This window comes from Trachurus japonicus, chromosome 13 (assembly GCF_045865225.1).
Source record: "Trachurus japonicus isolate A0001 chromosome 13, Traja_1.0".
NCBI classification, from domain to species: Eukaryota; Metazoa; Chordata; class Actinopteri; order Carangiformes; family Carangidae; genus Trachurus; species Trachurus japonicus.
Window position 1 is genome coordinate 12886093 of NC_140919.1, and position 13875 is coordinate 12899967.

At 40.6% G+C, this 13875-nt stretch overlaps 1 protein-coding gene across 1 annotated transcript in view; it reads left to right on the forward strand.

Moving 5' to 3' along the window:
• Positions 1-13875, forward strand: part of blmh (bleomycin hydrolase) — a 35608-nt gene that overhangs the window by 1214 nt on the left and 20519 nt on the right. The window contains exons 2-6 of the mRNA XM_085794864.1: positions 2720-2917; positions 5349-5458; positions 6318-6459; positions 6573-6661; positions 7735-7827. Coding sequence (XP_085650990.1) covers positions 2720-2917; positions 5349-5458; positions 6318-6459; positions 6573-6661; positions 7735-7827 — 632 coding nt within the window. The remainder of the gene's footprint in view (positions 1-2719; positions 2918-5348; positions 5459-6317; positions 6460-6572; positions 6662-7734; positions 7828-13875) is intronic.

Sequence of the window (13875 nt, forward strand, 5' to 3'; positions counted from 1 at the left end):
CCTCACTTGTTGAATAACATGCCAGACCCCCTAGGTATAAAAAAAAAACAAAAAAAACTTGTCTTCTTTTGTAGTATGTGTTGTTCTTCGTCACACACCCTTCTTATGCTGTGCTTGTTGCGATCGCCTAGTTACTTGCTCCCTCATTGTCCGTCCATACTCATCAATGTCAAAAAAAATTCAACACTGACCACAGGAGTCCATGCAGGCCTGCTCTCAAAATATCTCTCCGCCTCAGGCTTGCTTGCTTGCTTTCTTCTTCGTCTTCTCCTGGATAATAAAGGGCATGACAGTTAAAGGGATAGTTCACCCAAAATTTAAATTTCACTCATTATCTCTACTCACCCTCATGTCGACTAAGGGCTGGGAGAAGTTTCAGAGTCCTCCGTGGCTTCTCGGAGTTACAGGGGGTCTCGGCAAGTCGGCGTAGCAGTGCATGTCCATATAACGGTTGCAAATGGATACCAACTGTCTTCGTAACAAATAGACACACCAAATTGTCCCGAAAAAATTAAAGAAGTCTATTTTTCAAGCTTGTTTGTAGCGAAAGCTCCTCTTCCCAGTTCGTCCAAATTTGACAAATCGGGAAGAGGAGCTTCGAGAAGCTTCCACTACAAAACAAGCTTGAAATATAGACTTATTTAATTTTTTTCCGAACAATTTCGCATTTTGGGGCTTCAATACAAGACGGACATTACATACGAGCAGCATGGAGGTATTTGGATGTTTTTTGGTGTGTCTTTTTGTTGCGAAGACAGTTGGTATCCATTTGCAACCGTTAGCCTATATGGACATGCACTGCTATGCCGAGAGCCCCTGTAACTCAGAGAAGCCCCGGATAACTCGTAGTCGACATGAGGGTGAGTAGATATAATGAGTAAGATTTCAATTTTGGGTGAACTATTCCCTTTAATGAAGTTTGACACAGGCCTAATCTGTGGCGGTCGGTGTATTTCAGCTTCGTGTCAATGGAAAATAACAGAATGCAGCTGAGAGAGAGAGAGGGGTCGAACTCTAGGCAGCATGCATGACTAGGCAATGTCCACCCCCCCCAACCCCCCACCCCCCAATGTTTAATTGCTTTGCACTATTATTTGATGGAATTACAAACCACACTCCAGTGCCAGTTTGATATCCCTCCTTCCTCCTGTCCTTTTCCAGCGTGTTCCTCTCACAGATGGAGCCAGATGAGCGATAGTAGCCTTGAGCTCCTCTGTGCCACTTATAGTACCACTAGAGAAGCAATCTTGATGGCTTCCTTGTTTGCTGCCACTGTCTCTCCCTTTTCCATCCAGTCCATGCTTGAGACTTTATTAGAGCTCTAATCATTATTACTGTGTACAGCATCCTTTCCCCTCCATCATCCATTTCCGTGTGGATGCTGCTGGCTATAGGATGTGCCAGAGAGTTGAAGTATTCAGTAGAGTAGAGGATGTGCAGCTATTTTATGACTATTGATCTGATGTTTTCCAGGCATTATTGTGACATCTGAGTGCATGGCTGCTCATAAATCAGATCTTAAGTGGGAAGTGTGTGTATGCCTTAAGTGCACAGATGGGTTATCGTAATTTACACTGTAGGCAGAGATTCTTCCTTCAGTGGACGTCGGTTGTTCTGTCCAGCTGTGAAAGTCTTCCTGGGACTTAGTTCTCTGCCTCTTCTTGTATTTCTTTTTTTTTTTTTTTCCCCATAATATTTTTATTGGTTTTTTCAAGAGAAGTTTAACAGCACAACATAAAGGGACTGTGCACGAAAAAACATACACAAAAATAGACATAACAATAAGAAAAACAACGACAAAAAACAGACAAACATTTACATTGCAGTTGCGTGAAAAGAAAAAGATTAGTACATTATGGTGGGCTATGTGGCAAATGTATACATGATGTTAAAGCAGAAGTAAGTGGTCCGGTCGTTTTCGCTAATGCTGCGTTCCAGGCAGGCTTTTGAAATCGTAAATTACAGCTTCAAGTCACAACTTATGACTTTGTAGCGTTCCAGGCAACCCACTCGTGTTTTTCCGACCTGTTTTACCGGTGAAAGTCACTATAACGGCCACTCGTAACTTCCGACCGGTGAACTCGTACCAGATCGAACTGGTACGACTTCACGGTCGGAAAAATACGAGTTTCCTTGAACGCACCATAACAGTCCTCGTCCCTACGTCGCCACATTCACGGCGTCCCTTGGCTGCACACACAGCCCTGCATGCCGTTCTCTCTCCTCATTGGATAAAAACTGTAGGATACGAGAAAAGTTTTCTCCTCGGCTCAGAGCAGAGCAGAGTGACTGACAGACCCGTGTTTCAGACCAAACACTCTATGTAAGTGATTGCTGTCGGAAGATATAACTATTTAAGACTTATATTAACACAAATATATCACTTACTTCTGCTTTAAGTAGTAAAGGTCCATTACATCTGGGGTGCATTAAGAAAAGAGGAGAATTAAAGCCTATTTCTAATATAGTCCATGAATGGCTTCCAAATGTTCTCAAAGTTATCTGAGGAGCCACATACTGTGTATCTCAACTTTTCAAGTTTAAGGAGCTGTAAGATTTCCCTCAGCCACTGAGTCCAGCTATTACAGGATCTGGTTGAACCACCATTTTGAAAACTTCTGATAGGGTGTTGAAAATCGAGCTCCAATAGGTGTGTAAGTGAGGACCTCTTCTTGTATTTCATTGTTTATTCAACCTCTCCCCTTTCTGCGTCCTCCAGGTCTGAGTCAGGAGAAGGTAGCCACCTTCATTAAGCGGCTGAGGGCCGAGCCACGCTACCTGTTGGCCCAGAACGTGTCCACGTGCATCGACCCGTTGGAGGTTTGTCTGCACCGGCAGACTGTCCAGGATACTGTGCATATCTTCCAGCACTCTATCCCCACAGAGGGCAAGCCCATCACCAACCAGAAAAACTCAGGTAAGACATGTTTTACATTACGACAACATTCAAGATGCAGCAGAAGTGTTAAACGAAAACTCACAGCAACATTCAACGGCACAACTGAACTGAACGTCACTTAGCTCACAACTCTGAGTGAAAGCATAAAGCATTTTGAAGAATATCCACAAGTTTCCGAACGTCATCTATGGTCAAAACCTGGAAGCCGGTTTTGCATTTCCGGTGGAATTTTACATTTGCGTTTCCATGGTTTTCAGTCGTTGTCATAGTTGCGGTAAACACATGGATCTATTAAACGCTGGCTTTTAACACGGATGTCAATTTGGGTGATATCCACTGTTAAAAGCTGGTGTGATCCATGCGTTTTACAGATTTTCATTGGAAAAAAAAAAATCCATGCATTTACCACGACTACCGAAACCATGGAAACGTAAACATAAAATTCCACCGGAAGAGCAAAACCGGCTTACGTTTTTGACGTTCAGAAAAAGGTGGATACCAACAGCATATAACAGACTGTGTGCTCGTCATCATCGATTAACTTTTTAAAATTTATTTATTTACTTAGATTTACCAAACAGTCCATACAAATCTTACAGTATTGAACATAAAAACAGCAAAATCCCAAACAACTAACAATCATACAAAACAAGACAAGGACACAGAATAAAAGGACAAAAGAAAAGAGAGAGCGAGAGAGAGAAAAAAAGGAAAGCTTTGAGTCTTTTACATAAGCGCAAGGATCCTCCATTATCCATAATAATATTTCTATGTGTGTTATCTTAACTATGAAACCAAAAATATTTTGATCTGATCTCTAGGTTTAGGTTTAGGTTTATTTATTTAGCACACATTTATATTTGATGGTGCAAGGAGGGAACAAAGCCGATTGGCTTGTACATACAGTCAGTTCCACCACTGTCACTAATTTCTATGGCTAACAAATAAACATAGAGAAAAAAAAGGAGATAAAGTGCATACATAATCAACGTTATATGAGCAAAATTAGCAAAAATGAGGAGATAGAGTGAGATAAAGTGATCAGTAACAAATAGAGACAATGGAAATAAGGTACAAAAAATTCATAGATTGAAATCATAAAAAAGACAAGTTCTCTTCTTTTCTCCAATGCTGCTACATTCACCTGTTTGGCACCATGTCATTTTTAAGTTTTGTATTCATATTTGCACAAAGTTACCATTTGAATTAATAACGTGGATGATGAGTTATTATCACTTATCAGGTCATTATGTTGTCACTACAACTAGCCAATTTTCAAAGTTCTCACTGCAGGACTGTTTATAGTGTAATAATATCTTCTTTTCCTGTTTCCTGGCCAAGAATTGGTTTTGTAAAACCGACTGCACTGCCTCCCAGCCGTGGTGAGTGGTGCAGCTGGAACCACTCATTATGTGTTGGTGGATGTAGTGTAGGCTACAAACGTTTACTCGGGGCTCAAAAATAAACCAAATGTCTGCATCTTGAAGACAACAACTCATCCCAAGAAGCACATTTTAAAACAAACTCTTGCTCTGAAACTACGACCGGCTTGCCTTCCACTCATTTCAGCGATGAATGAAATAAACCTACAGAGATAATGACATTTCCTCAGATGGGTCTGTCCAACCCGTGCATCGCTCTAACCTGCAGGAGAGTTTGGAGGACGGTGCAGTGCATTGTTGCAGTTACACGCACACACGCACACACACACACACACACACACACACACACACACACACACACACACACACACACACACACACACACACACACACACACACACACAGATCAGACAGATAACAGAGAAATGACTAAACCAGCTAATAAAAGTTGTTCGTCAGGTGCAACGCTATTGTTCATAGGGGTGTGCCAAAAAAAATCGTTTCACGTAAAATGAAACAAATCTCCTGGCTGTCGGCCTCCATTTCCTTAGAATTTAAAAGGCAGCATGTTTAACGCACTATTTTTTTTTTTTTAAATAAAGAGGCAGTTTTTAATTTTGTTACTTAAGTAATATGTGATATTACTTTTATGCAACAGTTTCAACAATTCCATCTAAGCATGGATAAATGTTTAAAACTCAATAAATGTGAAAAAGACACTTTAGTCAGTCTGTCTTGCAAAGCAGACTGGAGTAGATCATGAGGATCCTTTGCACACCGATAGACTGGAGCAGAAATCATTAGGAATCGAAAATCGATTTGGAATCGAATTGTAGCCCCAAAACTCATAATCGAACCGAATCGTGAGATAGTAAAAGATTCCCACTCCTAATTGTTCAGTGAGGATTTCTAATGAATAAGTGACACCAGCCCTTCAGGTTTAGGAGTGCTAGTAAAAACATTGATCAAGCAACACTACAAGTGCTTGTATCGACATGTACCAACCAAGTCCTGAATAACAAATGTAATGCTCATTGTAATGTCTTTGTCTTCTGTCTGTCCCCTAGGGAGATGTTGGATCTTCTCGTGCCTCAACGTCATGCGACTTCCCTTCATGAAGAAATTTAACATAGAGGAGTTTGAGTTCAGTCAGTCCTATCTCTTTTTCTGGGACAAGGTACGGCTTAGAAGCACATCTGTGTTCACACCTTACGGGTTTAAAAACGTGTGGTTATACTCCGCCATTGTAAATTTATGTGTGCTTTTTTTTTTTTTTTAATTTATTTAACATTCTAGTAAATTGATTTTTTTCGTTGTTTGCATTGAGGACACCATGTGTGTGTCTGTATGTGCATGTGCACTAGCACAGTGTTGTTATGCAGCCTTCTACTACTATGCATTCATTGTCCAGCTAAAACCCCCTTTTGTGTTTTGTGGTCAGTGCTCTTCCCGGGCTGACGTCACAGTGACACCTCACTTTACTTTTTTTTATTTTTATAAATCTCTCTTTGGCCTTGTGTCTTTTTCTCCAGCATTTAGACAGATTGTAGCTGCACCATAATTGCTGAGGACATTTTCTTTTGACGGAAATTGTCGTGCAAGGGCACTCACAGTAACAGTAATAGTAGCTCTGAACAAGGAAGCAGTAAATGTCAAACTACCCACCCCCCATATTCCCGCCGACCTGCCACTCTACACCACATCAGAGGTGAAGTGGTGTAAGTCCGTCTTATCTCTAAATGCTAAGCACTAATCATTCAAATGACTTGAAATATCCTTTCCAAGCTACATTTATAGTGATTTCATTCACAAAGTTGCATATTTCCAACCCTGTCAATTACTGTAATTTAGCCTAATAATCGATGAATGCATGTATTATCAAATCTTAATCCCTTATTTTTGTTTTACTCAAGTCTGCAGCACACAATGATACAAGAGGTCGCACCACTATCTGATGGGAACTCTTCTCAGTTGTTGTTCTCCCTTGTATTTACAGATCACGTGTCTGGTTTTGTCTTTGTTCTCGTTTTCCGCAGGTTGAGCGTTGCTACTACTTCCTCCAGGCCTGCGTGGAGACGGCACAGAGGAAGGAGCCAGTGGACGGACGCCTCGTCCAGTTCCTGCTCTCCAATCCAACCAACGACGGAGGACAGTGGGACATGTTGGTCAACCTCATCGGTCAGTGCTCATCATCATGATAACACCGTATAGTATAGCAACTGGCTGGATCATCATCATCAGCGTTATCTGATTGTGTTTATATGTTGTTTCCTTGTGTCCTTATCTCCTAGAAAAGTACGGCGTCATTCCAAAGAAATGCTTTCCAGAGTCACACAGCTCAGAGGCCTCGCGTAGAATGAATGACATCCTCAATCATAAGGTGCCTTTAACACATTCCCTCCTGTTTAAACTAATTCAATCAAGTTCACATACAGTACCACAGGGTTCCCACGTGTCCCGAAAAATCTGGAAAACCTGGAAAACACATGGAAAAATAGTCAAATGTCCTGGAAAAGCTTTGAGTTGTCCTGGAAAATTATTTATCACATCATGACACCATCAGGCCCCCACCAAGGATTTCTTTCCCAATCCTATCCACCTTTTTCCGAACGTCAAAAACGTAAGCCGGTTTTGCCGGTTTTGCTCTTCCGGTGGAATTTTATGTTTACGTTTCCATGGTTTTGGTAGTCGCGGTAAATGCATGGATTTCTTTTTTCTTTTTTCTTTTTTTTTTTTTCAATGAAAATCTGTAAAACACATGGATCATCACACCAGCTTTTAACAATGGATATCAAACAAATTGACATCCGTGTTAAAATCCAGCATTAATAGATCCATGACAACGACTGAAAACCATGGAAACGTAAACGTACAATTCCACCAAACCGGCAAAACTGGCTTCCGGTTTTGACCATAGATGCCGTTCGGAAACTTGTGGATAGCAAGAAAACTATTGACATTGAGTTGATGAGTCTTTCCAGTATTGGACCTGTTGTCTTCTCTGATGAAGGACAGACAGATAGTGACAGAGAACTGTTGTAGGTGTGGTTTAAAAACAAAAACAACATGTTTTTGCGTTGTTCTATGATAAAATTGTCTTAATTTCTAAGCATGTAAGATATTATGTCATAGATGAGTTGGAGCCACAGGCTGCACATCTTTAAATCAGACTTCTGGGAGAGAGAATGAGAGAGAGAGGAATAAACATAGAAACAAACTGGTTAAATGTACAAAATAAGCTACAACTGTCAAAAAGACTTCTCCAAAGCATGAATGGGGCCGAGGATGTGTTGGCGTGATGTCTGTCAGACTGTAGCAGCTGAAAATGTCCTGGAAAAAAGTGCTGGAAAATGATTTCAAGAAAAGAGTGGGAACCCTGTACAGTACCAGTAAGTCATCTTATTGCTGAGGCGATGTTGACTGTTGTTGTTGTCGTCTCACTGTGTGTTACAGCTGAGAGAATACTGCCTACGACTGAGGAACATGGTGGCAAGCGACGCCACTAAAGCTGAACTCTCTGAGGCGCTGGACACCATGATAGAGGAGGTGAGACACACAGCTTTTTCTTGTGGTCATATTTTATATAAGGCATTTACACCACAAGCAGAACCATTTGAGGAACTGGGAACTGCGTTTGACTGGCGCAACTATGGACTAATTTTAGTTTGAGTACGGTGAATTCCAGGAGACGAAAAGATCATTGGTCTGGGGATTAGAGTTGGTGCTTTGGTACTTTCCAAAGGTTAAGGAACTGACATTGCAGAGTTTGCAGTGTCGAAAATCGCTGATTGATCAAACACAGACCCTGCAGCTGGTGCTGTGTAATGTTTCTTAGACAAATTAAGGAAGTACTGGGTGTCTCTAGTATTGATATTAGGATGAGGGATGGACATTTCCTTTATTGCCATTGAACATTAAACAGATATGTTGTCGGCCCTGTGGTTTAAAGAGGAACTGAGCAGGATTTCTCCCGTGGCTATGCTACATTTTTACCTTGATTAAAAAGCTCCTGACTAGTTGTGATAGTTAACTACATGACTTGTGACTTGTTACGAGTGAGAATGGAGGCTCTCTGTCTTCACCTGGTGTCTCACGGCTGAAAACCAACCTTGCAACTGAAACGTGCTCCATAACCTGTAATCTTTTGTTCATGACGGTTAAGACTATACACAAACACACACGCTGTAACATCGTATATGTTATGTAACGTTATCCACCGCTCCATTGATTGATTTTTTTGCCGGCTTCATTGTAAACAAATGCACATGGGCGAGAAAAGCGTAACCGAAACAGCGGACTTGCATAGTTTCCCTTTAAAAAACAGAACTTTATGGCGGCTGTTTATCAAAGTGGGGGAAAAAAAAAGTGGCCAAAAATCTCTCAGCAACTTGTTTACCTTGTAGGCAGGTGTTAACTGTTCAGTCACCTCTTATTCATTCACCACACCCATTCAAACTTCAGAGCCTCTCAATGAAAAAAACAAAACAAAGCAAAGGACTATAATATGACCATTGTGTTTGCATGTGCGTCAAAGAGTTGTCTTCAATGCTGCTGTCAGTTTTGGTCTGTCACCAGCCTAATTTGCTTAACCTTGTTATCCATGCACTGCAGGAGATGCACTTTCAATTTCGTTGTTGTGAAAGTGACAATTACAATAAAAGTATCTATCTATCTATCTATCTGTCTGTCTGTCTGTCTGTCTGTCTGTCCGTCTGTCTGTCTGTCTGTCCGTCCGTCCGTCCGTCCGTCCGTCCGTCCGTCCGTCCATCAGGGAAGCATAAAAGAGTTCCTACTGGTGTCAAGGCTTTTGGAGCTCGTTTAGCTTTGTTACATTGCTCCGTTTTTACCAGAAGAGGGGGCTATTAAATAATAGTTACAGTACGAGCCTGAGGTGACGAACCACAATGGGAATGAGAGGCAACAATGATGTGTTCGTTGGTTCAGTCTTAATCTGTTAATGAATGGTGGACGTTGAAGAGATGCAACAAATAGTAATGATGTAGTGATGCTTCGTAAGGCTGTGACAAGTACAACTCATTCAGTAAGTGCAAGTGTTTCACAACCTGAATAGGAGAGACACATTTCATACTGTTTTTAATTATTATTTAAAAAGCTACACCACACCTACACTCAATAATCTACAATTAATTGTTTCATAATATCCCCACGGTAAAAAGAAAATATAACTAAAACTGTGTTTGGTTACTGAAGGAGGTAAAAATACATGAATTCCAAAACTATTCTTTATTTTCAGCTGCACCAGGAAATTAAATAATGTAAATTTGAATATTGATGGTAAATGGACAAGGCTGCCATTATATATTTTACTGTTAGTGTTAGTGTCTAGCTTTTTTTGTAGTTTTCATTTGAAGAAGGCTTTATTCAGTTGAAGCGACAGGTGGCAGCATTGTGTACACATACCGAGACTTTTCATTTCAGCTTAGTGATAAGTGTCAAATCTTCCATCATCATCTGTCATTTGTCATTAATGCTGACTCATTTTTAGCAATTCTGCCTGGCTTCCACACTCTAAATAATTAATAGCAGAACATGCTGAATATACCTGTGCATGCATGGGAACATTTATTTTATTATACATGGTTGACAATATTGGACACGGTAAATTCACTTGATTATAAGTGTAACATGTGGATGTCATCTCTGGACAATGTGAAAAGCAGAGTAATGAATTAAAAAAATTAAAATAAAATAAAAAATAAAACAGCCACACACCGCCCCAGATGTCCCCGCATGTTAAAGATAGTGATCTTGTTTATGGAACAAGAGCTGTCTCTCTCACACACAGCATCAGGAACAGGGAAGCGAAACATGAACCTGTAAACAAACACTTTCACATCTAAACAGACATAATGCAGCGTCATTCATACTATTATGTGTGTTTACATCATGTGCAGCGCAAATACAGTCATGTGCCTCTTTGTGGTCTGGACAGGTAACACTGTGTCTCGTGCGTACTGTATTCATACAGTACGAGCTCTTTTCTTCCTGCTTCCTGTGTGTGTGTGAACTGTACTGTATGAGGGGCCGGTCAGTCAATCAGCCTCCTATTGAGATGATTGCACACAGTACAGGCCGTCTGGTTAAGCAGCCTTTGTTGTCAGCTGTTTGGTTGTATTGTACTGCTGGCTGGCTGCTTGTTTAAACAGTCGCCCGTATCTCACCAGGGTATCCGCGGGGTCTTGAAAAGTATTAAAAGGTGATAATAAATCAATTTTGGGGAAATTAAGACCCTTAAAAAGTATTTAAAAAAAGTCTTTTCACGACTTTATTAGCTGTCCAAGAGTTTGAGTCCTAAAAAACATAGTAAAAGTGTGTGAATTTATTCATTTTATTAAAAAACAAAGATGAACCGGTACATAAAAAAGAAAAGAAAATTGTTGTTGAGTAGAGCAATGTTTTTTTTGTTGTTTTTTTTGATTTGAGAACTTCGCCTTTTGATTTATTATTCTAGCCTATTTTAAATACTGTTGTATCATAGTGGTCTATAGGCTTTATCACAAACTAAAACGGTTAAGTTAAAAGTGTCACTGATGTAAATGGTTACAGCTTGAGTGGCGGTGAATATTATATATATATTATATTGAAAAATATTGAGAAAGTCTTAAAAAGGTATTAAAATTAACTTCAAGATTCCTGTATTTACCCTGCTCACAGTGGCCTCCATCCCTACATACACACACAAAGTTGTACACACGCACAAACATATGTTGTGCAACACGACTCCCACTGCACTGCATGACAGAGTGGTGGTGGCGGCGGCGGCGGCGGAGGGTTGTCGGCGTGTTTGTTTGTCCACCTGGAAGTGGTTTGTTTTGTGAAACACCACTGTCACGGCCAGTGAAAATGGAGGATTCAGTCATGTCAAAAGAACGACCGGAGTAAAGAGCCAAATCTTTCAAGGATATTGTTGCACATTTGACCAGCGTCTAAAAAGGTCTTCGCTCACCAGAAGTGTGCTCATAAAGTGCAGACCTCCACCGAGACCAATGGCAAGACAACAACATGCACCAGACTTCATATGAAACAATTCTAATTCTTAGTAAGTGGCCTGAATGCGCCCTAAAATGTTGTTTTTTCGCCCCCTGGACACTGTCCTGTCTGTCCACAAACATACATAATATGGGTGAAAAGGTAACTTTGGTGGAGGCAATAATGAGACTAATCTGCTTTAGTGCGGAGTTCAAGTTAAATCTTTACTTTGTTACTCTTCTTTTTGCAAATCTCAGCTCTGGAATCATGAATCAAATAGAATTCAAGTTTGCGTTATGATCACTTTAAAGTTGCACATGAAAGTCTATGTATTGTTTTGTCTTGTATTGTTTAACTCATTGAGTGCCAACCACGTAATTTCTCGTTTTTCGTTCCCATGCGTTGAGTGCCAAAAACGAAATTTTTCGTTTTTTGCTTTTTTTTTAAATTATGAAAATAGACACTTTAATACACATTATATGTAAATTTGGGGACTCTACGACGAGGAGAACTGAAATAGATGACGATCAAAGTCACATGACAGCTCATGATCTGGAAGTTTTTATCATAACTCAGCTTCTGCAAACGGAGTTCTGCATGTGGATGCAGCAGCTGCTCCGCTGCTGCTCCGCTCTCACCCGCGAGGCTGCAGCAGCTGGGAGCTGAACCAGGAAGCTCTCAGCCGACAGTCCCGCCCGGTCTTCATCTGGAGCAACACCGTGTCCTCCCCAAAGTCCTCCCGCGGTAAAATCTGATGGTCTCTGGGTCAAAGCAGACCGGCACCACCGACCCGTACCACAGACGGACCGCGACCACCGGCGGGACCGGTGTTCGCGAGCCGCTGTGGCCGGCAGAGCCTCACGTTCCGCGGCGAGAGGCTGTGACACGGCACGGTGCGTCTGTGTTATTGTTGTTTAGTGGCGCCCCCCCCGCCCCCGATGGTGGTTTTGTGAATAGAACAACAATTGTTGTGTATATTTATCTTATACGAGCCCTTTGATCCAGAAATGCGAGTGTGAGAAGAGCGACAGGCACAAACAGCGCACCTTTCATAAAAGACGCTCTATCTCCTTTTCTAGAAAAAAAGGAGGGATTTTGGTGAAACCCAGCCATGTTTAGCTTGAGTTTTCTCAGGAACGGAGGCACGTAGAAACAAACGGTTTGTGGTCATTTGAAGCATAAAGTTACACCTTTCAAATGAGCCACAGTATGTGTTGGTGGCAATAATATAGAATACACTATGGCTCTAAAATAAAAAGTCAAATATGGTCTAATTTGCCGGTACACTTGACTAAAACTTTGGAAAGGAGCGCGGCACTCAATGAGTTAAAAAAAAAAATGCATCTCATAAAATTTGTTCAGAAAGCAAGCATTATTAATCTAATGGCCAATAAAATAACTCCTAATGAAGAATATATTATACAAGAATGTGGTTTAGTTTAAAGTTTAGTTTAAAGGGACTACGAAGAGTTTCGGAAAGCAAAGTGTTTTCACACTACATTTCCCATGAGCCTCCATGCGCACAGTGAAATTCTTGGACCGGCGCAAGACAGACGAAAGTGAAAGTAATTGGATGAAAGTTCGAAGGTCGAAGACGATCAGATACCGTCGTAGTTCCGACCATAAACGATGCCAACTAGCGATCCGGCGGCGTTATTCCCATGACCCGCCGGGCAGCGTCCAGGAAACTGAAACTAGGAAATGCTGGACGAGTCGACCACTAAATAATATCAAAATAACTATAAAGACAAAACCATATATTTATTGAAAATGGACCCATTAACAAGTGGGTAATGTAGATTCATATTTACATTATTATGAGACTCTTTTACAACAGCAAAAAGCAAACTCCTCGGGGTCTCTTTAACTTTATTGAACGCCTTATGTGGATATTTGTCTCAAGCTTCCGCCACATAAAATTACATTACAAACGAAAAGATGAATTATAAGAGAATACCAACAATGCCACACAGACAAATAATGCAAGTAGACAAGAAATAACAGCAGCACTACGTTAGAATAAAAGGAGCATATTGTTAAAATCAGGTTCAGGTTGTGTATATACTGCCTAAGATATTCCAGATATAGATAGATACCAGATATTCATCCATAACCCCATTAAGATAATTTCAAAATACAGTAGTTTTATACTGGATCTCTGTTTTGTTTTTGTTCTTTTGTATTTTAACTAGCAGATGTTTAAAATCATGGCATAAAATTGATCTAAATCACCACTTAAGTATGTGTAATTGAAAACATACAAATGCCTGAATTATTGTGGAATTGCATCATTCTTTATTTAACACTCACTCTAAGCTGTGTGGTCATGACAATATGGAGTTGGATTTTCCTCCACTGCCTGTTAACGGCACGGCACTGTTACCTTTTATCTCTGTGAATCGAGATTGATGTGAAGAGCTTTATGATTATTGCGGTGTGTTTTGGTATTGTTGCACTTTATTGTAGGAGCTGTTTGTCCACATGAGGTTTATGAATTAACAGAGGTCATTTTTACAGACGAGGTCTTTCCTTTCCATGTGTACATATCCTCGTATGTGGACATTCTGTCACGCTGTTCATGAGTGTTTGTAGGCTGACGTCGTC